The sequence below is a fragment of the Notamacropus eugenii genome, chromosome 7, assembly GCF_028372415.1.
Source record: "Notamacropus eugenii isolate mMacEug1 chromosome 7, mMacEug1.pri_v2, whole genome shotgun sequence".
Classification (NCBI taxonomy): domain Eukaryota; kingdom Metazoa; phylum Chordata; class Mammalia; order Diprotodontia; family Macropodidae; genus Notamacropus; species Notamacropus eugenii.
In genome coordinates this window covers 34,781,739-34,808,662 of record NC_092878.1, presented here as the reverse complement: position 1 = coordinate 34,808,662, position 26,924 = coordinate 34,781,739, and the positions used below count along the sequence as shown (strand labels likewise).

Genomic DNA, 26,924 nt, shown 5'->3' with positions numbered 1-26,924 from the left:
TGGTTCTTGAGTAGGAGGGCATGAGTTCAAATCTCACTTCTCATGCTAACCACCTATGTGACGTTGGGTGAGGCAATTAACCTCCATGTGCCTTAGTTTCCTCATCTATAAAATGAAGGGGTTGAATGAGATGACCTTCAGGAAACCTTCCATGAAAACTATCACCCTTGGACCTTACATTTACAGCACAATGTTTTATACCTCTTGAATATAATTATCATATATTATTTTCTCTTCTGGTTACCTATAGATGTGTCTTTTCCCCTCCTAGACTATAAATTCCATGAAGACATTGCATGAGGTCTTGTCTAAATTTTATATTTCTGGAGTAGAATGCCATGCCTGGAGTCAGGAAGACTCATCTTCCTGAGTTCAAATCTGGCCTCAGACATTTACCAGCTGTGTGACCCTGGGCAAGTCACTTAACCCTGTTTGCTTCAGTTCTTCAGCTGGAGAATGAAACGACAAACCACTCTAGCATCTTTGTCAAGAAAACTCCAAATGGGATCACAAAGAGGCAGATATGACTGAAATGACTGAACAGTCACCATGCCCTACACTATGGTGAACCTAGAAGACACGTAATCATTTGTTGAACTGTGTCCAAATCACAACCAACCAACCCTCTGGTTCTTTGTGTCCAATGCATGAGAAAATTCCCTTTAGAAGGTCTATGATGAGTCTCTGTTTTTGTTTTCTTTGTGCCGCTTTGAAAGGATGTGGTATGCTGACCATCTCATCTGCTTCCCACAGCCACGGGGACTTGCCTGGAATCTGTTTCCTGTTCATTGTTTCCATTTTACCCTTCACTTTGAATTGCGTTAAAAAACACTTTTGTAACTTAAGGGTAATTCCTCACTGATTCATTGCTCGTTTGTGAGACATGTCTGCTGTGGCCCTGAAATCCCCATGAAACACAGAGTCCTCAGAGAACAACTGGGAGCTTAAGGATTCACCCTAAATACTTGACTTGCAATTGGTCCTAAGATCAGAGGATCAGATAACTTAGAGATCAAGCAAGGTACCATAAACCATGATGCAACCTCTATTTTTATACATGGGGAAACTGAGGCCAACAGAGTGGAGTTAATAACTTAAAATTACACAGGTATTAAACAGAAGAGTCTCCTCACTTTAAATCTAATGTTCTTAGCAGCTGCCTAGCAGTATCTCTGCCAAATCATAGGATGTCAAACTTGGAAGGGACTTTGGAACATGGAGCATTAGTGATGTTAGAGATGGAAGTAGCCTTAGAGGTCATTCAGAAAGCCTTTCCTAGGCCTCTCAATTCTGCTGATTATTTCCTGTTTATATCTGTTTGCTTACTGTGTCCCATCGTTAGATCGAGGGCAGGGACTGTCTTCTATCTTCAGTGTTTAGCATGGTGCCTGGTGCCCAGTAGGTGCTTAATCAGTGTTTACTAACTGATTACTCTTCTAAGCCTCTTCATAGTTAACAAAATTGGGAACTGAGGTCTAAGGAGGGGCAATGACATAGCTAGGAACAGTTCTCCCCTGTGGTGATGGGGAGCTGGGGTAAGGTGACTCTCAGGGAGCACACACTTTTCCCCTAGACACACTGATATCTGGACAGCCTCATTGCCACACACTGGAATTGAATCTGTCTAAACTCTATAGACAAAGTGTGCCAGGTGGGAGTCTGGCCAGTACCACCATCAGCTGCTACTGATGGGAAGGGGGCAGGGCAGGGAGAGAACGCCTTCATCAAATGGTACAAACAGTGCTTTGCTGTCCTCCCCCCCCCCCCCCCCCCGCTTTTTTTTAAACTAATGAGTTGAGGTGAGGGAAGTTCATGAAATGTTCCATGCTGTTTACAGAAAGTTAAGCTTCCAAATAGCCTTTTCTTTCCCCTCAATAACTGGTAACAAATCCTCCCCATCACCCCCTCATTCCTTTGCAGTGATTCTTTTGCAGACAGCAGGAAGATTCTTGCCTACATGCAACAGGTTTGATGAGTATGAGGTAGATGGGAGGTGTATATTTTGTGAGAGACCTCCTCTCTGGGGACCACACAAGAAGTTCAGTAGGTAAGTTTTCTCCCCCTACCACACACAAACCTTCACCCATGGACAACATTCAGGAATCTAGGAGGGTGTGGAACAGGTGTAGGGTGGGACTGAAATAAGTTAAATATCTCCATTTTAAAGAAAGAGCAACATTAAGAGGGTGAGCCTGAGGACAAATGAGGGAATTGTCTAAGAGAGAAACAGGAAATAAAATTTCAGTGACAAATTCAAATTCAATATAAGGGGAAACTTATCAGTTAGCATTATCCACACATGTGAGGAGGAGTGACTCAGGAGTTCCTGGGTCATTCTGTTCCCAGACCCCACCTCCTGCTGTAGGTTCTCAAGTTGGAGGTTCTTGTCAAGACTGTTGTAAAGAAGATTTCTGTTCAGATAGGGGTTAGATCAGATACCTCTGAGGTCCCTAAACCTCAGTTACAGGTCTCAAACCTGTTGATGAGTTAAAGGGATGTCTACCCTAAACACATGAAGACTTCCCTTGGGGCAATGGGCAGATGAGAAACTTTGTTCCAATGACCATGAAGGTGGCTGTGCTGAGAGCTTGGTCAGACATTGAAGACTCCAAGGTCATCCATAGCATCCCAGGCCATCACCAGTCATCTTGACTTTTATCTTGCCACTGGACTTAGATGACTCAGGAAGAGAAAGTGAGGTTGATAACTTTGTGCAACTCTGCCTCACTTAAATCCAGTGCAGGTGCAAGTCAAGACATCACCCTGTGATGTCATTAGTCCTCTTTGAAATCGAAGGACAGACAACTACAACAATAGGATGTGAAGAATGGGAGAGAATGAACAGCCTGTTTTGCCTAGAATGTAATGTGTATAAGTATAAGAAGTATGAAATGAAGATCTAGAAAGGAGCATTAGAGCCAGATAAGGTAAAAGTGTTGAGGGCCGGGACAGATACAGACTTTATACTTTATTGGGTGGTCAATAGAGAGCTAATGAAGATATTTAATTAGATGAAAGGCAAGATCAAAGTGGTGCCAGGGTCACCCAATATCTATAGGTGCATGGATCACAGAGCTTTAGAGACAATCAAGGCCATCCCCTTGGTTATAGGACAGAGATTCAAAGCCAGATTTTCTAACTCTAAATCCAGCACTCATTCTACAGTACCACGTTGTCCTAATTACCAATGTATAAGGAAACAGCTCAAGCAGGAAGGGAATAATGACCACACTTCTCTCTGTTCCTGCTTCACTGGAAGTTTCCAGGCTCTAGAACCAATCTGACTCTTTGATTCCCCTTTGACATATCCACTAGAGGTAGGAGCTGCACCTCGTTTTTCTGAGTTTATGTTTTATTTCACAAACTATAGTTCACCTCTAAAAAGAGCCCTTTAAAAAATAAACTTTTACATGTACACCTCTGAAAACATATTGCAGGTTTGTCATCTGAGAATGAAGCATGATGCAGGAAAAAGATCTAGGTTTGAGTCTGATTCTGTCACTTTTTAACAGCTAGATAGCACAGAAGATAAAGTAGTGGACCTGAGGTCAGGAGGACCCAAGTTCAAATCTGGTCTCAGACACTTATTAGCTGTGTGATCCTGGGCAAGTCACTTCACCCTGTCTGCCTCAGTTTGCTCATCTGAAAAATGAGCTGGAGAAGGAAATGACAAATCACCCCAGTATCTTTGCCAAGAAAATCTACAATGGGGTCATGGAGAGTCACACACAACTGAACAGCAACAACATTATTATATGGTACTCTAAAATCAGAAGATATGTGAGCCAATAACAGCAGGCCTCAGGTCAGTCTTTTCATTGATTTGAGCCTCAGTTTCCTCATCCATAAAAATGATTTGTTGGATTAGATGTAGCCAGCTCCAACATTCAATGATTCTGATAGCTAATTCTGGAGACTGGAAAGTTGGCCCGTAGGTGATTAGCCTTTTCAGGCATAGCACAACTTACTACGGCTCAGAAAGGTGGAGGGAACGTGACAACAATGAAATCAAGATCTGGATTGAAGTATGAAAGAACATGAAGGAACCTAAGGGAAAAGGGGAGGAGCCCTTCATTTTACAGCTGAAGAAAGTGATACATGAAAAGATAATAATAATTAAAATAGCATTTGTATTTATAGCGCTTTAAGGTTTGTAAAGAGTTTTATTTGTGTTCTCTCATCTGATAATTAATTTGCCCAAGGTCACACAGTCAATGGCCATGAAGATGCTGTAGGATTGGGTGCTGAGACAGTTGGAGACTGGTCAAGGGGACACCAAAGGAAATGAGGGACCAAACCAAAGTTTTGGGAGAAGCAGGTAATGAATGGGGATACTGATCCTGCTTTCCTCTAAGTTTCCAATGCTAGGACTTCTCCTGTTGGTTATGAGTTTTGTTTCTGTTGAGATGGTGGAGGGGAAGAGAAAAAATGCCTGTTCTCTTGCTAATAGGACTTAGATATGAGTGCCAATACTGTTCTTTATGTCCTTTATGATAAATATGTTTCATGTCCAAACATTCATTAGATTGCTGTTTGTAAAGAGTACTGAATACTTCTAAGACAGAGCTTAAAAGCAAGTCCAGTTCAAAAGTTCCTGGAGAAACTTATGGATGAGAGCAAACATGAGCCAATCAATTTGTCATTAGAGAGAAATTCCTTAAGACCAAACCCATTGTATCGGGCTTTATCTAGGTATCTACTAAAAAATGACTGAGGTCACAGAGTGCGGATTCCTGACAATACCCTTAACCACAGTCCAGACAAAGAGCAAGGTTCAGCACAATAAAGAGGTCACTTGAAAGTACCCCCACTTTCATTCCTTTGTCTTTGGTCATTTAAACTAGGACACTCCAACTTCTAGCCCGAAGTAGATGTGTGTTGGCATTGCTTCCAGGTCAGGAAGGGACACTCAATTCCTTCTAGTAGCTGCTTTGAGATCTCACCTTTGGTTCCCCACGTCAGCATGTCTATTAACAAGAAATCATCCAACAAGCATTTTTTAATCACATTTTTTAATCTTCTAGGCACTGTGTTAAATGCCAGGGATAAAAAGGAAAGCCGACATAAACAAAAAACTCTGCCTTCAATGAGCTTACTTTCTAAATGAGGGAAACAAAACATAAAGTAACTATAGATATAATAAATAGTTGTTAATTGAATGATCCTCTGGTCCAGGGCTGTGCAGTATGTCACCTCTTTAGGATCCATAGTCTTTGGGATATGAAGAGAATTTATTATCTCTCTCCCACAGAGTTTCTCCTTACCATTGGGGAATTTAAACTAGTTCAACTCCTCTCTGAGGCTTTAAAAAACAAAATGAACTTGCTCAATAACCACTTTACCTCTGGTACCTTAGTAATGCATTTATTATGTAATGCTCTTTGTTATAGTAACCGATGTGGATATCTTATTCCCCTAACAGACAGTAAACTCTAAGATCACTGGAAAAAATAATTTCTTAATTAAACTAGTGTTCAGCATAGTGTTCTACACATAGCAGTTGAATTGATCTATCCTATACTGTACCCCCTCCATGTACTCCGTGCCAGTGATACTGACCCTTTTGTTCTTCTTCACACAAAACATGACTTTGCAGCTGTGGACCTTTTCAGGGACTGTCCTCTGGACCTGGAACTCTATCTCTTGGCTTCCTTGATGTACCTCGCTTCTTTTAAGTCTCAGTGAAAGTTCTATCTTTTAAAAAGAACTCTTTCTCAGACTTTCTTAATATTAGTGCCTTCCCTCTGAGATCCTACTCCAAATATATCTTGAATAAATTGTATATTGCATATATATCTTCTATATATCCTATTTGTATATAGATTTTTGCAGGTTATCTACCCTACAGACATTTTTTATCTGTCTTGTATCTCTAGTATTTAGCTTCTTCTGACTACCATGTGGGCACCTGTCTTGCATGAATTCTCCATAAAATAGTTTTTTTAGGAAAATGTACATTTGGCATTTGAACAACATGGCCAACCCACCAGAGTTGTGTTCTTTGTAGCAGAGTTCGAATGCTTGGCAGTTTAGCTTGAGAAAGGACCTAACTGTACAGTAACTACAGACTTTAATTGTGATACATGGGAGACACTGGCACAGGACTGCCCCACATGGTGCAAAGCAGATTTGCAGTAGTTCAAAAGAAATGTGAGATGCACAAATTTAGAGACACCTCCACATCAGATACGCATGCATATTATTTGTGCCTGCCTGTGACAGGGCCTTCAGAGCCCATATTGGTCAGATCAGCTACATCCACACTCCAACATAGTGACATCATTTTGGTCCTCTACAAGAACAAAAGACAACTAGTATTTAGAACATCACCTGGCCCGTTATAGATGCTTGTTGACTTGACTTGTTGACTTCTGTCTCTGTTGCTCTGACCTTAGCCAGATGCTAAGTCTAGTTCTAACTGCAGGAAAGCTCAGCTTCTCCTCCCATTTTATTTCAGGATAATCTCATTTGTGGGCAGCTAGATGGTACAGTGGATAGAGCACTGGGCTTGGAATCAGGAAGACTCATCAAATCTAGTTTCAGACACTCGCTAGTTGTGTGACCCTGAGCAAGTCACTTCACCCTGTTTGCCTCAATTCCTTATCTATAAAATGAGTTGGAGAAGGAAATGGCAAACTACTGTAGTATCTTTGCTGAGAAAACCCCAAAATGGAGTCAGGAAGAGTAGACACAACTGAAATGACCCAACAACAACAACAACCAAGTCTCACTTATGATCTCTTGGTAGGCAACATGTTTCCCTGGAGCACTACCAGCTCCCTCCTATAAGGCCAGAAGCTACAGAAGCTTGAGTCTTGTTTTAAAGGTCAAGCTCCCTTGGGAGACACCTACAAAGTTCTTTTGTTCTTCTCTTGAGCACAACCCCCAGCTCTCACTTTATTTGCAGAGCCAAGGTGAGTGACATTCCTTAAGCCAAATGACTAGTTGAGCCTTTCTTGGCTCAGGTGATCAGTTTTACCCACTTCCCCAGGTTTTCTTTGATGACTCATCAATTGCTTACAAATCAACTCCTTTCTTCTACACTCCCCTCCTCTCCACCCCCTCTCTGGGGGTCCTAATCACTATTGTTGGACAATATCAAAAAATCTGTAAAACATTCAGGAACAATAACACATTAATTTCCCAGAACAGAAGAGGAAAACCATTTCTTTGCAAAGGGAAAAGCAGGGGAGCTAAGGGACTGGATGGTGACTTTTCCATCCTTGGTTGGTTGAAATCATACGAGGGTATTTCCCTGTTCTGATTAATTCTTTCTTTTGTGAGTCAGAGATCATCTGCAAGAGCCAGGAAGTTTGAGGTACGGTGGCAAGATTATACTAGATTTGGAGCCACAGAATTTGGGTAAAAATTCCAGCTTTGACACTTACTCCCTGTGTGGCTCTGGGCAGGTCACTCTCTCTTAGCCTCAGTATCCTTATCTGTAAAATGAGAGAGGTGATCTAGTGAGGAGTTCTTCATTTGGGGTCCATGGACCCCTGTGTGGATAAATTTCAAAAGATCAGTGTACTTAGATGGGGAAAATAAATCACTAACCTCTAACTGAAATTTTACATTTTCTTCCATTACACATTTTTTAAAAACCATAATTATGAGAAGGGGTCCATGTTGTTTAGTCATTTCAGTTGTGTCCAACTCTTTGTGACCCTATTTGGGGTTTTCTTGGCAAAGATACTGGAGTGGTTTGCCAATTCTTTTCCAAGCTCATCTGACAGATGAAGAAACTGAGGCAAGCAGGATGAAGGGACTTGGCCAGGGTAACACAAATAGGTTTCACCAGACTGCCAAAAGGGTCCCTGGCACAAAAGAAAAAAAAAAAGAAAAAAAGAAGAGAAGGCCTATTAAGAGCCCCTGGCCTAGTGGCCTACACAGTCTCTAAATTCCCATTGCATTTTCAATCCTATGATCCTATCTATATTCAAATATATATTCCAGCTTTGAGGATAAAGCCTCCAGATTAGCTTTGAACTAGGAACTTTATGGGTACCTAGGTGGTGAGATAGAGCACCAGGCCTGGAGTCTAGAGGACCTGAATTAAAATATGGCCTTTGACACCAACCAGCTACATGACCCTGGACAAGTCACTTTACCCTGTTGGCCTCAGTTTCCTCATCTGTAAACTGAGCTGGAAAAGAAAATGGCAAACCACTTCAATATCTTTGCCAAGGAAACCCCAAGTCGGTCGCTAAGAGTCAGATATGACTAATCAACAAAATTGTAACAAGGGACTTTGTACCACTTCTTTATTTCAAGCTGCTAGTGGTGTAGGTGGTTAATGCAAGCTGAAAAACTTGAGAAATAGCTTACTGGCTTAGTGACCCATGTAACATTGTTTGTGTTCATCTTGTCTGAACACGAAGAGAAATACAGCAGCTGGTATATTCCAGTATATTCCTTTAAGACTAGAAGGCACTCTCTTGGCAGGTATCTATCCTGGCCTCCTGGCTCCTTCCAGCCCAGTCCATTCTGTACAAACCATCAAACTAATCTTACTAAAATCACTTAATTATTCATCCTTCATCCAAGTGGTCAATTAGGCATTTGGAAGTAGGTTAATGTAGTACAAACAACCCAGGATTTGGAATCAGATGTACTTAGGTCAAAATCTGGATCTGCTCTCTTAATCCCAATATAACAGTGGTCCAGTCAGTTGTACTCTCTGGCCCTTAGTTCCCTCATCTATAACAAGAGAGCTAGAGAAAATAACTTCTAAAGTCCTTACAACTCTTAAATCCTGTAAGATACCAACTGCCACCCAACTACCACACAGGGCAGGTAAGCCAGCCTTGCTGAGGCATCTAGTTACCCTGAAAGGCAGGAGGCAGCATAAGCCAGGCAATTCAGACCTTGCTGAGGACAGCTCAGGACTCTAAGGTCAAGAGCCTTGAGAATAGCAATGCACCCTGGGACGGAGCCTGATGATCATTCCTGCAACAGCTATAGCTACACTGACTAAAGGCTCAGAAAAAAAAATTCTTGTCACAAAAGTCCTTGGCACAGTCAGAAACGGATTTGGTTTTATGCATGGAAATTTCCTTTGCCTCTGTGCATGTGACTTGCAGCTGAAATCTTCCATACATGTTGTATCTCCCATTAGAGTGTGAGTTCCCTGAGAGCAGAGAATGTCTCACTTTCCTATTTGTATCCCCAGGACTTAGCACAGTGCTGTGCACACAGTAAGTACTTAATAACTGTTTCATTCAACTAGGCATAGACCAATGCCTCACACCCTACACAAGAATAAAGTCCATATGGGTACATGATCTAGATATAAAGATTGATACTATAAACAAATTAGTGGAGCAAGGAATAGTGTATTTATCAGATTTATGGAGAAGAAAAGGATGTCTGACTAAACAAGAGATAGAAAGCATTATGAAGTGCAAAATGGATAATTTTGAGTACATTAAACTGAAAAGTTTTTGCACAACCAAACCCAATGCAACCAAAATTAGGAGGGAAGCAGAAAACTGCGAAAGAATTTTTGCAACTAGTGTCTGTGATAAAGGCCTCATTTCTAAAATATATAGAGAACTGAGTCAAATATACAGGAATACAAGTCATTCCCCAATTGATAAATGGTCAAACAGTTTTCAGAGGAAGAAATGAAAGCTCTCCATAGTCATATGAAAAAATTCTCTAAATCAGTATTGATTAGAGAAATGCAAATCAAAACAACTCTGTGATACCATATCATATCTATCAGATTGGCTAACATGACAAAACAGGAAGATGATAAGTGTTGGAGAAGATGTGGGAGAATTGGAACTCTTAATTCTTTGCTGGTAGAGCTGTGAGCTGATCCAACCATTCTGGAGAGCAACTGGGAACTATGCCCAAAGGGCTACAAAAATATGCATACCCTTTGACCCAGCAATACCATTTCTAGGACTGTATCCCCAAAAGATCATAAAAATGAGAAAGGAACCCCATCTCAGAAAAAGAAATTGAACAAGCCATCAATGAACTCCCTAGGAAAAAATCTCCAGGGCCAGATGGATTCACAAGTGAATTCTATCAAACATTTAAAGAACAGTTAATTCCAATACTACATACACTATTCTTGAAAATTGGGGAAGAAGGAGTCCTCCCAAATTCTTTCTATGATACAAATATGGTTTTGATACCCAAACCAGGAAGAGACAAAACAGAGAAAGAAAATTATAGACCAATTTCCCTAATGAATATAGATGCAAAAATTTTAAATAAGATTCTAGCAAAACGAATACAGCATCTTATCACGAGATTAATACATTATGATCAGGTAGGATTCATACCAGGACTACAGGGCTGGTTCAATATTAGGAAAACTATTAGCATTATCGATCACATCAACAACAAAGCTAACAAAAACCACATGATTATCTCAATAGATGCAGAAAAAGCTTTTGACAAAATACAACATCCATTCCTACTAAAAACATTGGAGAATGTAGGAATAAAGGGAACTTTCCATAAAATAATAAGCAGTATCTATCTAAAACCTTCAGCAAGCATTATATGCAATGGGGATAAGCTAGATGCATTCCCAATAAGATCAGGGGTGAAACAAGGTTGTCCATTATCACCACTATTATTTAATATGGTACTAGAAATGTTAGCTGTAGCAATTAGACAAGATAAAGATATACAAGGAATTAAAATAGCCAAAGAAGAAACTAAGTTATCACTCTTTGCAGATGATATGATGATTTACCTAGAGAATCCCAGAGATTCAAGTAAAAAATTACTAGAATTAATAAACAACTTTGGCAAAGTTGCAGGTTACAAAATAAACCCACACAAATCTTCTGCATTCCTATATATTAGCAACAAAGTCCAACAGCAAGAGATAGAAAGAGAAATCCCATTTAAAGTTAGGGTAGACAGTATAAAATACTTAGGAGTCTACCTGCCAAAACAAACCCAGGGATTATATGAACACAATTACAAGACACTTTTTGCACAAATAAAGTCAGATTTAAGTAAGTGGAAAAACATTAGTTGCTCATGGGTAGGCCGTGCTAATATAATAAAAATGACAATTCTACCCAAATTAATATACTTATTTAGTGCCATACCAATTAAACTATCAGACAATTACTTTCTAGAGCTGGACAAAATAATATCAAAATTCATTTGGAAAAACAAAAGGTCCAGAATATCAAAGGGACTAATGAAAAGAAATGCTTGGGAAGGTGGCCTAGCGCTACCAGACCTCAAACTGTACTATAAAGCAGCAATTATCAAAACCACTTGGTATTGGCTAAGAAACAGAGAGGTAGACAAGTGGAATAGACTTGGCACTCAAGATGCAGTAGGCAAGGAATATAGCAACCTTCTGTTTGATAAACCCAAGGACCCCAGCTTCTGGGATAAGAACTCATTGTTTGACAAAAATTGCTGGGAAAACTGGATAACAGTGTGGCGGAAATTAGGCATAGACCCATACCTGACACCGTACACAAGAATAAAGTCCAAATGGGTACATGATTTAGGTATAAAGATTGATACCATGAATAAACTGGAGAAGCAAGGAATAGTGTATTTATCAGATCTATGGAGAAGGGAAGAATTCTTTACTAAAGGAGAGATAGAATGCATTATGAAATGCAAAATGGATAACTTTGATTACATTAAACTGAGAAGTTTTTGCACAACCAAACCCAATGCAACCAAAATCCGGAGGGATGTAGTAAATTGGGAAAGAATTTTTAGAGCTAAGCTCGGGGATAAAGGCCTCATTTCTAGAATTTATAGAGAACTGATCCAAATGTATAATCATACAAGTCATTCCCCAATTGATAAATGGTCAAAGGATATGAACAGGCAATTTTCAGAGGAAGAAATTAAAGCTATCTATAATCATATGAAAAAATGCTCTAAATCACTATTGGTTAGAGAGATGCAAATCAAAACAACTCTGAGGTACCACATCACACCTGTAAGATTGGCAAACATGACAGAACAAGAAAATGATAAATGCTGGAGAGGATGTGGGAAAGTTGGAACACTAATTCATTGTTGGTGGAGCTGTGAGCGCATCCAACCATTCTGGGGAGCAATTTGGAACTATGCCCAAAGGGCTACAAAAATGTGCATACCCTTTGACCCAGCAATATCGCTACTAGGACTATATCCCCAAGAGATCATAAAAATGGGAAAGGGTCCCACATGTACAAAAATATTTATAGCAGCACTCTATGTAGTTGCCAAAAACTGGAAGTCAAGGGGATGTCCATCAATTGGGGAATGGCTGAATAAATTATGGTATATGAATGTAATGGAGTACTATTGTGCCATAAGAAATGATGAACAAGAAGACTTCAGAGAGGCCTGGAAGGACTTATATGACCTGATGCTGAGTGAAAGGAGCAGAACCAGGAGAACTTTATGCACAGCAACAACCACAGTGTGTGAGAGTTTTTTCTGGTAGACTTAGATTTTTGTAATAACACAAGAACTTCTTACCAAAAAAAAAAAAAAAAAAAAAATCCCAATGGAGGATCTCAAGGCAAAATGCCTGCCACACTCAGAGAGAGAAATATGGAAGTCACTCACATATTGTAGCAGATCATGTTTGTGTATGTGTATGTGTTTGTGTATCATGTTCTGATTTGTTAAACGATTTCTTTCATTTATCTTAGTCTGACTACATAGCATGACTATAGTGAAAATATACTCAATAGGAAAATATATGTAGAATCTATACAGAATTGTATGCAGTCGTGGGGAGGGAGGGGGGGAGTGGGGGGTAGGTGGGGGGGATAAAATCACAATTGTATGGCAGTGATTGTTAAACATTACAAAATTAAAAAAAAAAAAAAAGAAATGATGAACAAGAAGACTTCAGAGAGGCCTGGAAGGACTTATATGACCTGATGCTGAGTGAAAGGAGCAGAACCAGGAGAACTTTATGCACAGCAACAACCACAGTGTGTGAGAGTTTTTTCTGGTAGACTTAGATTTTTGTAATAACACAAGAACTTCTTACCAAAAAAAAAAAAAAAAAAAAATCCCAATGGAGGATCTCAAGGCAAAATGCCTGCCACACTCAGAGAGAGAAATATGGAAGTCACTCACATATTGTAGCAGATCATGTTTGTGTATGTGTATGTGTTTGTGTATCATGTTCTGATTTGTTATACGATTTCTTTCATTTATCTTAGTCTGACTACATAGCATGACTATAGTGAAAATATACTCAATAGGAAAGTATATGTAGAACCTATACAGAATTGTATGCAGTCGTGGGGAGGGAGTAGGTGGGGAGGGATAAAATCGCAATTGTATGGCAGTGATTGTTAAACATTACAAAATAAAAAAAAAAATAAAAAAAATAAAAAAAAAATGAGAAAGGGTTCCACATGTACAAAAATATTTATAGCAGCTCTCTTTGTGGTGGCCAAAAACTGGAAATCAAGGGGATGCCCATCAACTAGGGAATGGCTGAATTGTGGTATATGAATGTAATGGAATATTATTGCACTATAAGAAATGATGAACAAGAAGACTTCAGAGAGGCCTGGAAAGACTTATATGAACTGATGCTGACCAAATGGAGCAGAACCAGGAGAACTTTGTACACAGCAACAACCACAGTGTGCGAGGAATTTTTCTGGTACACTTAGTACTTCATTGCAATGCAAGGACTTAAAAAATTCCCAATGGTCTCTTAAGGCAAAATGCCTTCCACATCCAGGAAAAGAACTATGGAATTCGATCGCAGAATGTAGCAGATCTTTTTCTTTTGTATTACGTTTTGGTTTGTTTTATGATTTCTCCCATTCATTTCAATTCTTCTATGCAACATGACTAAGGTGAAAATGTATTTAATAGGAATGTATGTGTAGAACCTATATAAAACTGTATGCCATCTCAGAGAGGGAGTGGGAAGGTAGAGGGGAAGGGAGGGGAAAAATCTAAGATATGTGGAAGTGACTGTAGAACACTGAAAACAAACAAAACAAGAAAGTAAAATAAAATAATTGCTTCATTCATTCATACATTCCTACACAAGCACAGTTAAATGAGCACTCTAATTGTGCTAAGTATTGTTGTTCAGTCGTTTTTCAGTCCTCCTGACACTTCATGACCCCATTTGGGGATTTCTCGGCAAAGATACTGGCTGGTTTGCCATTTCCTTCTCCAGCTCATTTTACAGATGTGGTCCCTCTACCAACAGCACATTAATGCTCCTATTTTTTCACATCCCCTACGGCATCAACCATTTTCCTTTTCTGTAGGTGGCACAGGGGATAGAGTACTGGGCCTGGAGTCAGGAAGACTCGCCTTCCTGAGTTCAGATCTGGTCTCAAATACTTGTAGTTGTGTTACCCTGGGTAAGGCACCTAACCCTGACTGCCTCAGTTTCCTCATTTGTAAAATGAGCTGGAGAAGGAAATGGCAAACCTCTATAGTATCTTTGCCAAGAAAACCCCAAATAGGGTCACAAAGAGTGAGAAATGAGTGAAAAATTACTGAACAATGAAAACAACAAAAAATCAATTCAAATGTGAGACCAGATTTGAATTTAGGTAGATGAGACTTCCAGATTCCAGGCTAGGCACTCTGTCCCCTCCACACTTCTCTGCCCATTATGCACTGTGGAGGATTCTAAACAAGCGTAAGGTGTGCAGATTTCCACCCTTACGGACTTCTATACTGGTTGAGAAGCTAGGAAGCAAGTGCATGTTGACAGCAAGGGGCAGCTCCTAATTAAATGAAAAAAACAAACCACAAAACACCAGTGGTCCTGATAATAACAGGATTATAGAATCTTAAGACAGAAGATGATCCAATCTCCTAGCCAATGCAGAAAGCCCCTCTAATATATCCTGATAGTTAGTTTTTCAGCCTCTGCCCCCAAGCTTTCTTTCAATATGTAGGACGGGATCCAGTAATTCTTGAGGTCTGATCATGAAACTCCACCAGGCTTAGCCTGGACAATTTTTAGACAAGTTACACTTACCATTATGAACCTCATATACTTCAGTAGATACATCTATCAACCAGTCAATCGGATTGTTATTCTGAACTTGCCAGTGTCACAGAGCTAGTAAGTGTCTGATGCTGAATTTGAACTCAGGTCTTCCTGACTCCAGGCCCTGTGCTCTATCCACCTAGCTGCCCAAGAGTCAGGAAGACCAACAGTTCAAATCCTGTCTCAGACTCTTACTTAGATTTGTGGCCTTTGGATAAGGCACTTAACCTCTTCTAGTCTCAGTTTCTTCTCCTGTAAAATGAGGATTAAAACAATGCCTACCTCACAGGGTGGTTGTGAGGATCAAATGAGATGCTATAAAGTGTTTTGCAACCCTTAAAGTGTCATATAAATGCTAGTTATCACTAATTATTATGAATATTAGTAATAATACACTTGTTCCCCAATGACAGCTTTTTACATACTTAAAGACAGCTTTCCTAGTCCTTCAGTGTCTTCACTTCTCCATCCCTCATTTTCTCTCCCATTCATCATATGACCTGACTTTCAGGCCCTGCTCTGCACATGTTCCAGTTGGTTAATATTCCTCCTAACATGTATTGCCCATAACACAGATATACTCTAAGTGCTATCTATTGTGATTAAGAAAAGGAGAGATCAACTTGTGCTAGTACCCCCTTTGCTCAAAAACCCACAATAGCTCTCTTTTGCCTATCAGATAAAGTTCAAACTCATCAGGTACTGCAGGTTCTCTATAATTTGTCCCATTGCATCTTTCATCTGTTGTCTGATTCAAACCAGATCTTTACCTCAAACCCTCTCCCTTAAGCTGGCTGGTCTCCTAACTCTTCTCTCCCTCCCTCTGTCCATTCCACTGTGCAAGTACATACATCCCTCCCTCCCTCCCTCCACCTACTCTTTACAGTCTCTGGACTGGAGTATCGATTGGGATTTTCTGCTCCTGGTGGACATGCCCTTCCCTCCTCTCACCTGCTCAGCTCAGGTCTTCATAAAGCCTTCCTTTAGGACCCTAGGCCACACTGCTCTCTCCTTTATCTGCTCTGCCAAAGAAGTTAATTTCTGTCCCCTACTCCTCCCTGCTCCCACACACACTAGTGCTTGTTTTGTATTCATTTATCATTATTTTATGTATGAGTTTTCATTCCACAGTTTTAATATACACTGTTAAAAGGTCTAAAAGAGGGTCTCCAGACTATCTGGGTGGCTCTTTTGTAGATGCTTTATCAAAGGACAGGTACAAAAATCACACAGGCTGAGAAGGCATAAATGGACTGTTATTTGCACCAGTAGGGTGACTACTCCCAACAGTGAGATCATGGATCAATGAATTATTGTCATTATTATTAATAATCTTTTTTTCATCTTTTCAGCGGTGCTCAGACAGAAGCAATTCTGGGGCAAGCTGATATTCTGCTATTATTCTTTTACATTTAATGCTGTGGAGACTATATTGCACAGGCAGATAAAATAATTGCTTTGTGTAATTTAATAAAAGTATTATGATGTAAGCTCATCTTTTGTAAGCTCCCTGAAAGGTTTTTTGGGACAATACCAGCAGCAGAGAGGATGACGGGGATGATATATGCCTTCTCCTATTCCCCCATGGTTTTGATTTTTCATTAAACTTTTCATTACACATAGCTTGGAGATTATAAGTATTTGGAATATGGGGTAGACAGCGCATATGAACAGTGAACTAGACCTAGAGTTGAACAAGGAGAAGGAGAACAGGATAAATTGCCTTCAGGAAATTGCCAAGTACTTTTAATGACCCCAAACCTCCTTTGGAAACAAAAGTTCATCTTTCCAATGCCAATATTCTACTGGTGTCTCTTCAAATAATTGAAAGTAAATATCATCTAGAGGGCAATGGAGGGGGGTAAATGTAAGTGTGAACAGAAATCTCAAAGAGGAACAGAACTAGAAGGCAATTAATGGAAATTTAGGAAATTTAGAGCATTAGGTAGTACATCACCTTTATGACAGATGGGAGTGCCTGAGCCCAGGTTGATATTCTTGATGAGCTGGTGGGTGATCTAACAGCTTTCTGTAAGTAGTGTTGATGTCTGTTGCTTGTGTTCAGTAAATAGAGTGCGCAGGCCAGAGCGTAGCCTCCCCAGTTGGAAACACCTGACACAAAAAACAGACTTGAAATTACAGGACCATAGAGAAAACTTGCTTCATTTCCTTGTCTTTAGGTAGGATTACCCCTAAACAATCTGGGCAGAAGAGGTTCAGTCCTTTTACCGAGCTCCAGAAGAAAGTATTTCACAATATCCCTAGATATTTAATAACCCTCAAAATTAAGAAATTGACCATTTTGACTAATCTTAGAGTGGAAGGATGCTACCCTTGGTGACAGAAGATTTTATGTCCTAACTTGCCCACTTATTGTGTTATTTTGGACAAATCATTTTACCCTCCATCTCTTCTTCTGTAAAATGGGATAATAATACCTATATTACCTATCTCACAGGAGAATTAGGAGCAAGTGCTTTTAAATCATGAAGTTCTATACAAATGTGAACTATTATATAATTACGTATAACATTATTATATATAATATTATGATATAATTACATCATTATATCTGGTACAACATATATAATCACATTAAAAGAACATAATTATGTTTAATTTATTTAAATACATTAATATTTCTATTTATTAAATATATTTATTATACAATAATTATAGAAAGTAATATTTATTATATTAATATAATATATTATATTATATGTTCATTATGGTAGGACATTTGATCCAGTGACACTGGCCTTCTGGTTGTTCTCTCAGCTCTGTGCATTTTCTCCCACTGTCCCCTATGCCTGGAATGCTCTCCCTCCTCTGCTTGGACTACTCCCCTCTCTGTCTTCCTTTAAGTCCCAAATAAAATCCCACCTTCTAGAGAAGTTTTTCCCAACTCCTCTTGCTTCTGCTGCCTTCCCCCTGTTAATTATTTCTTATTTATCACATATATATATATATATCCCATCTTTTTTTTTTATATCTTTGGTGTTTAGCCTAGCACAATAGTAGGTTCTTAATAAATATTTTCGGGTTGATTATATAATTTGTGTATTTTTTTGCATTTTGTTCATTAGATTGTAATCTCCTCAAGGGCAGGGACTGTCTTTTGTTTTTCTTTGTATCTCTGGCATTTAGCATAGTAGGTGCTTAATGAATGCTTACTGATTGATTAATCCTTTCTTTGTACATTTTTTGACACATTGCTTCCCCCATTAGATTGTAGACCCTTTGAGGGCAGGGGCAGCTTTTCTTTGTATCCCTGGCAGTTAGCACAGTGCCTGGTATGTAGGAGGTGCTTAATGAATGCTTATGTCTGACTGACGCTGTGATCCTCTTACCAGCTATGACAGCAAAGTCAGCTTCCACATCACAAGCTATGACATCCCCATTCTTGATGTATTTCTTCACAGATGTTTTGACTTTTCCCATCCCAAGTTCATTCCCTCCATCACCAATATCTAGGTGAGAAGGGGAAAAGGACAAACAGATCAATTTCACAAACTAGAAAGAAGAAAAGTCATGTTCAACACATAACAATAAAAACAACACCAAGTCTGTCAGGTGAGGTGAATGAGGGATTTAGAGGCAGGCAGCTGAAGTGATCCAGGGACAGAGGAGGTGCTGCCCTGTGTTGGTGGAAGGAGTTTCCTCTTCTGGGAGTCTCTTATATCAATGAAATCACAGCTCCAGTTTCTTATCTTACTTGGGTATACGCTGTTTGATTGAATGATCCCTTTAAATCCCAAGACCACTTCTATTTAGCATGGTGGCATAAGGAATTGAGCTCTGGGCCTTAAGTCAGGAAGACCTGAGTTCAAATCTTGCCCCAGACACTTGTTACCTGTGTGACCCTGGGCAAGTCCCTTAACCTCTGTCTGTCTCAGTTTTCTCAACAGTGTTGTGGTGACAATAAAATGAAATAATACTTGTCACGTACTTTGCAAACCTTAAAGTACCACACAAATGCTGGCTATTGTTTAGTACAGTGGATAGAATGCTGGACTGGGAATCAAGAAGACCCAAGTTCAAATCTCCCCTCACATATTTACTAGCTGCATGACACTGGGCAAGTCACTTAACCCGTCTGCCTCAGTTTCCTTATCTATAAAATGGGGATAATAAGAATACCTCCCCCCTCCACGCCGGGTCATATTGTAAAGTGTCAGCACAGTGCCAGGCATATAGTGAGTACTGTACAAATCTTAGCTATGGTTACTTTTTAAAAATTATTTTTCCAGAGTAAGAAATTGAGGCTTAGAGGTGTGACTAAGGTCTCTGAATAGCCCTTACTCTGCATTTACTCTTCTGTTCTCAGCCAAATACTCAGCCAAATTTTAGAAAATTTCTAAAAGATCTGTTTCTTATTGAGCATGCAGCACTGAGGTCCACACGTATGCCCGTGAATATGGATGTACACACACACACACATGCACATGCACACGCGCACACACACACACACACACACACACACACACACACACACAGTGTGGTACAATGTGGCGCAATGGAAAGAGCTTTGGATTCGGATCCTGGCTCAATCACTACCTCATGTGACTGAATAAATCACTTCTCCTCTCTGGGTCTCAAATATATACTGAGTATAGAACTGAATCAAATTTATAAGAATAAGAGCCATTGCCCAATGAATAAATGATCAAAAAATATAAACAAGCAGTTTTCAGAAGAAGAAATCAATGCTATCTATAGTCATATAAAAATGTTTTAAATCACTATTGATTAGAGAAATACAAATTAAAACAACTATGGGGTACCACCTTACACCTATCAGAAATGACAAATGCTAGACAGAATGAGGGAAAGATAGGTACGCTAATGAACTGTTGATGGAATAGTGAACTGGCCTAACCATTCTGCAGAACAATTTGGAGCTAGGACCAAAGGGCTACGTAATTGTGCGTACACTTTGAAACAGCAATAACACTACTAGGTCTGTATCTCAAAAACATCAAAGAAAAGGAAAAGGACTTTTATGTACAAAAACACTTATAGCAGCTCTTTTTGTAATGGCAAAGAACTGGAAATGCTCATCATGTGGAGAACCGTTGAACAAGTTGTGGCATATGAATGTGATAGAGTGTTATGAGAAATGATGAAGGGGGCAGTTTTAGGAACACATAGCAAGACTTCTATGAACGAATACAAAGTGAAGTGAGAAGAACCAGGAGATCATTGTCCGCAGCAACATCAATGCTGTCATCATGATCAACTGTTGAAAGACTCGATGACTGATCAATACAATGATCCAAGACAATTCCAAAAGACTCATGATGAAAAATGCTATCCACCTCCAGAGAAAGAACTGATGAACTCTGAATGCAAACTGGAGTATAATTTTCTCACTTTATTTTTCTGGTTTTTAAAAAATATGACTAATATATTTTGCATGATTTCCCATGTACAATTGACATGATATTGTTTGCCTTCTCAGCTGATTGATGCAGGGGTGGGAAGAAGGGAGAGAATTTGGAACTCAGTTTGAAAAAAAGAATGTTAAAAATAAATAAATAAATTGGAGAAAAAAAGAAATTGCCATTCCAACTCTTCTGGGAATGGAAAAAATGGAGGGATATTGGTATTAGTCCATCACACCTTGGTATGAATGATTGTAATCAGTCCACATTTTCTCTGAAGCCTAGATGAGAGGACCCTGAGGATGGGGATTCTGATGGGGAAGAAGGAAGAATCGTTTTTTAGCAGGGGGAAGGCCTGGGTGGGATGCTATAATAATAGGAATAATGAGTCACACTCGTTGAGTTGTTGTTATTCACACCTTTGTCTTCAAAGAAGAACAATGACATCACAGGGCGATGTTCTGAATTGCTAGCGAACTGGATTTAAGGGAAGCAGACTTGCACAGAGTTGTCAGCCTCACTCTCTCTTCCAGAGTAATTGATGTCCAGTGGCAAAAGTCAAAAGAACTAGCAATGGCCCAAGATGCAGCAGATGACCTTGGCATCTTTGATGTCTGACCAAGCGCTTAAGCCCTCTACAATGCCTGCTTCAGCCACCTTTGTGACCATTAGAACAAAATGTTTTCATGCACCCATCCTGCTGGACGAAGGCTTCATGTGCCTGGGGTAGACATCTTCTTAATTCACTGACAGATTTGAGATCTGTTAGTTACCCTCAATGTGTCTCTCTGCCAAGAAGGTTTTGCCAGGATGTAGCCACTCTGTATGCTACAGATTCTTGGAGTCACAGGTGAAGAGTTGGGTCAAGGTGAACACCAAAAGTGGATGAGCAGTCCTGAAAATGGCTTGGCAAGCCCTCCCATCAGAAGTGCTAGTTGTCTCTGAATACCCCATACACTTCCCTCAGAGTAGTACTAAATGTTTGTGTGGGTCTCTGGTATGAAGGTGAAATTTATTAGAAATGTGAGAATGTTACCTGTCTAGAAGCCCAAGTTCTTTTCCTTCTGAAGTGTTGAAGAGAATGTCCAAGTTATAGTGAGATGCTAGGAAATGGTTAGGGAGGGGACCTACATCATCATGGTGGAACATAAAAGTAACTGAAGGGTTAGGGATTGCCCAACTGGCCACCCTGAATCTGGTTCCCTTACAAAGGAGGAGGGTGGTGGCAAACTACAGGGCAGTATTAGACTTCAGGATCTCAGAGAAAAGTAAGACTCCCATCAGAGAGGGAAGAAAATCATACTGATCTGTTTAAGGGAATTTGTGAGTCCCCTTAAGTGTTTGCATTGCTTATAGGTTCTTGATGAGTCCTTTGTAATGTCTACATTTTTGGTAAATTGGAATTAAGTCTGTCCTGTACTTACCTAACATTTGCTTTATTACTTTGAGTGCCTGCATAGGGCTTTCAGGACTCTGTTACTCAAATCTATTGAGACCAGACAGGAATTATATTTAGAGATTTCTCAGAGCAAACTCTTAGTTGGGAAATAATGAGCCAAAGAGAGTGATATTTCGTGGGTCATTCACCATGAACAGGTCTGGAATTTAAGGCACTGGACCATGGGTTACACCTTCTACTACACACTACACAGTTGATATTTAGGGACGGGGAACCTGAGGTAAAGGGAGCACCAGGTAGGGAAAGACATACAGGAGGGGGTCCCTGATTGACTCATGGAACATTAGAAGGAAAAACTGGAGATATTGTTCTAATTATCTAATTCTACCCACCTCATTTTTACAGATGAGGAAATGAGGTTCAACCGGGAAGAGTGAGTTGCTCAGTCACATAGCAACTCAATGACAGGGCCACCACTGAAGTCTGGCTGTCCTGCCTTCCAAACTAGTGCTTTCAATGCTACTTCACTAGATGAGTTTTTTATGTATGTCACCAGCAACCACAAAAAGCTCAGCTCTTCAAGAGGAGATACTGAGAATTTCCCCACAGGATTTACCTCTACTGCAGAGGTTTAATAACTTTTTCTTGGTCATGGACCCCTCTGGAAGTCTAGTGAAACCAAAGGACCCTTTCTCAGAATAATATTTTGATAATTTTAAAAAATAATTTTAAAAAATTTCAGTTTGAGCTTAGCCAAAATAAAGATTATTTTTCCTATCTAAATTGACAGATCCTTTGAAACTCCTTTGGGCATCTGTGGACCTCAAGCTAAGAACCCCTGACTAGTGCATTGGAGACCATAGAAATCAAAATAATAACTCATGTATTCACAACACTTTATAAAGTACTTTACTCACTATAATCCTGAAAGCTAGGTAGCTCCATTTTAATAAAAGCTGATACTTTCATAGCACTTCAAAGTTCATAAGTGCTGCTCGCACATTCTCATCTGACAAGTACTATTATTTTTTCCATTTTACATGAGGAAACTGAGGCTCAAAAGGTTAGATGACTTGCCCAGGGTCACACAACTACTAAATGTCAGAGGAAAGACTTGAATCCAGGTCTCTCTGTACTCCCAAGTCTAGAGCTTTTTGCTCCTCTCAATGCTTTTTATTCTGTGAACGCTTTTAATGACAACAACATGGGCAGTTTAATTAAAGGATATTTAAGAATTAAAGGATAATTAAATTAATTTAAAGATAACTTAATATGTTACTCATACCTTCTGCATTAATTTACTACCTAAGGTGCGATCAAGAAATTTTTAGCATTGGATCATTCTTGTGGACCCCCAAGGGGTCTGTGAACCAACCACTCAAATATACTATACTATGCTGCCTCCTTCTTTTTACGGATGTGGCAACTCAGCCTCAGTTATATGATTCGTCCAAGGTCACCTGGCTAACAATCAAAGAATTCAGAACCAGATGTCCTGAATCCAATCTTAGGGCTCTCCACTATGCCATTTGATGTTGTTCAGTTGTTTCAGTCATGTCTGACTTTTTGTGACCCCATTTGGGGTTTTCTTGGCAAAGACACTGGAGTGGTTTGCCATTTTCTTCTTTAGTTTATTTTACAGATGAGGAAACTGAGGCCAACAGGGTTAAGTGACTTGCCCAGGGTGACACAGCCAGTTAGTGTCTGAGGTCAGATCTGAACTCAGGTCTTCCTGACTCCAGGCGCTGCACACTGTGGCGCCACCTAGCTGGCCCCTACTATGCCGCACTTGATTACTTAACCAGGCCTCTAGGTGCCAATCACGTTATCCAACCCTCTGCTAGCTGAAAACCCAAATGCCCTCCAGCTAGGGAGGCCAGGTGCTGGAGAGGAAGAGGCAATAATGACAAGAGAATGCTGTCCTTTATTTCTGGAGCAGCCTTTCTGGGAACTTCAAAAGCAATTTGCAGCCATTGTCTAATCATCCCAGAGGTACCTAATTGTCTCAATGAAACCTCAGAGGCAGCTGAGAGGACTAATGAGTCTGGGAAACACTCTGGAGTCTTCAGACAGAGTTGTAAATGAATATAAGAAGATGAACCTAATTTTCCCATCGCCTTAAGAGACTGCATCTCTTTGGGAGCTGTATTAACCCTTTCAAAAGTATCATGCCTTCCAGAGCACCTAAGTCACTCTTGTTGTTACGCAGTCATGTTCGATTTTTCATGACCCTGTGGACCACACTGTTTTCTTGCCAGAGATACTGGAGCAGTTCACCATTTCGTTCTCTAGTGGATTAAGGCAAACTGGTGAAGTGACTTGCCCAGGGTCACACAGCTGCTAAGTATTTGAGGCTATATTTGAACTCAGATCTTCCTGACTCCAGGCCTAGTGCTCTCTATCCACGGAGCCATTTTGCTGCCTCTTATGTTACTATCAGGAAAAACTAGATAGTCAATCATGGACTGTTCATCTTTTTTCCTAATCATGTAAAATCACACTATAATTACCAACACCAAATTATTGCGATTAAGCAAGCAGTTGGAACCTCTTTCAGCAAGTTTCCTGTAGGATCACAGTGCTAGGTCCTTGAAAAGACCTCTCACTTCACAGAAGAGGCCCAGAGAGTTGTGTTTTCCCAGGCATAATTCCCTATACCAGTGAAACTGATCCAGTCCCTATCACTATCCCACATATAAATGCCTAAGGTCACAAAGCTCCTTAGTGGCAAAATCAGGACTAGAGGCAGGCTCCCACCGCAAATCCAGTGTTCTTGCCATTTGTACGTGCGCATGGATCTGTTTTCATCTCTCCTTATTAGACTAAGCTCACTGAGGATGAAGACTGTTTTGACTTTGTGCCTTCCCCAGGTGCAGACACAGTGTTCTATGCACAGTAAGTCCCTAATAAGTATTTATTTAATTAGACACATTATGGTAATAGGATAAAGCACATTCTGTACTTGACAGCAGATCCATTAATGTGATCGCTCTTTTCACTCATCCATTTTTTCTTTTCCTACGTAACCCTTGTCCTTGTTCTCCCCTCAATTCTACACAGAGAATCCCACCTAATGTATTGAGTGCCTTCTAAAACTATGATTGAACATGGTCAGCATGATATAAGGGAACAAATGCTGATTCAGAATCAGAGGACTTGTGTTCAAATCCCCATGCACTTGTTAGCTTTATGGTCTTGGACTAGTCACTTAACTCCCATGGGAACTCAGCTTCCTTATCCGTAAAATACAGAGGTTGGACTAGGTGACCTCTGAAGTCCCTTCCAACTTAAATCTATGATTTTCTTAACATCATACGGGCACCAAGGGAGCACCTAGGTTTCCATAGTGTTATCCTTCCCCCTCAGTACTTGACCAGCCCACATACTTTTCTAGTCATATATCTCCTAAATGGTAGGTTTTATACTACTCCTTGTGCAGTTCTTTAGTAATCTAGAACAACCTAACACTAATGTTATGGTTATAGGTCATGCAACTTGGAATTAGTCTAACCATTTTGGAGAAAGTCAATAAATAGTTTAGAGAGAAATGGGAGTGAGGGAAGAAAGTGAGGAGAGGGGAAGAGAAGAGAGGAGAGGAAGACAGAGGAGTGAGGAGAAAAGAGAAGAGGAGGTAGGGAAGAAGGGGGCAGAGAAAAGGTGAGAAGAGAAGAGAATCAGAAGGAAAGGGAGAGGAGAGCAGAGTAGAGCAGGCAAAGTTAGAGAAGGCGAGGGGCAGAGAGAGACAGAGACAGATGGAGGCAGAAGGTGGTAGTAGTCGCTGTCATCGTCATTGCCCTGGTTGCATTCACAATCATAGTCGTGGCTGTCGCTGTAGTGGGAGGAACCCTCAAAGCCAGGAAGCTCTGGGTTTAAGTCTTACTTCTGACTCCCTGACTGTGACTGCAGGGAGGGCCTCTTTACCTTGGGGTGCTCTAAATCAGTTCTCCTACATCACATAAATTGTAGAGAAGGTTCCAAACTGCCTGGGTAGAGGGAGTTTCCTCATCTGGGAATTCACTATACGAATGAAATGGATTCAACATATAAATGCAAAAACAAATTGGAAACAGAACAAAAGAAAAATATGTCCTTGACTGAGGAATGGCTGAGTAAACTGTAGAATTATAAAGGAATATTATTATAGCCTAAGAAACAACAAACACAAGGAATTCAGAGAAACATAGCAAGACTCTTGTGAACAAATTGATATATACTGAACAAGAACATTCTACCACAATTTAAATGAAAACAATACAAAAAGACATGAACTCAGATGACATGCAATAATCAATACTGGTTTCGGCATGCAGAGTATAAGAAACATTTCCTACCTCTCATTAGAAAGGTGGATAAATTTAGGTGCAGAATGCTACATACTGTTAGACAGGGTTGCCATGTTGTTTGATTTTATAGTTAAGTGGTACAATAGATTGTGTTATAGTCACAGTCCAAGTCATTTAACATCTGTCAGCCTCAATTTCTTCATCTATAAAATGGGGAAAACAGCACCTAATTCCCAGGGTTTTGTGAAGATCAGATGAGTTAAAACATGTAAAAGGCTTTGCATGCTTTAAAGCTCTATATAAACGCTAGTTATCATCATCGCTACTTAACTATCTTCCCTTGTTACAAAGGAGAAATACGAAGGAGTGTGTCAGGAAAGGACAGTGGCATAAAAAAATCAAGAGGTATCAATAAAATTTAAAATTTTTTAAAAATATGCCCTAACCTAATTATCCCTGTCTTGCCTTGGGGGTGATCGGCAATTCTGCAGATGACCAGTATTCCATGTTTCATAATCATATAATATCATTAGAAGAATACTGGCGTTTGAAAGATGGGGTTTTATTGCATGGTTCTGTATATACTTTGTACCTGCTTATCTATCCACACATCCTATCCTTCCAGAAGGATGGCAAGAGCTTGCGTTCAGGGACCATTTATTTTTCGTTTGTTTATATCCCCTTGAACAAAATAGCTCACTAAATGTTTGCCAAATTCAGGTGAGGAGAGAAGTGTGCAGTCATGCAAAGCATCGTACGATTGTCCAAATGCAATCGAGTCTCCTCCTCTTTCTCCCATTTAATTCTGCTTATTGTCCATGTGCACAATCTGTCCAGAGTACTGACAGAGCAGCAGTATTAGGTGTCAGTCAATCCCC

General features: G+C 39.9%; 1 protein-coding gene across 1 annotated transcript in view; it reads right to left on the bottom strand.

Moving 5' to 3' along the window:
* DGLUCY (D-glutamate cyclase) overlaps positions 1-26,924 on the bottom strand; it is a 208,993-nt gene that overhangs the window by 4,117 nt on the left and 177,952 nt on the right. Inside the window, 2 exon segments of the mRNA XM_072624965.1 lie at positions 16,938-17,092; positions 18,331-18,450. Coding sequence (XP_072481066.1) covers positions 16,938-17,092; positions 18,331-18,450 — 275 coding nt within the window.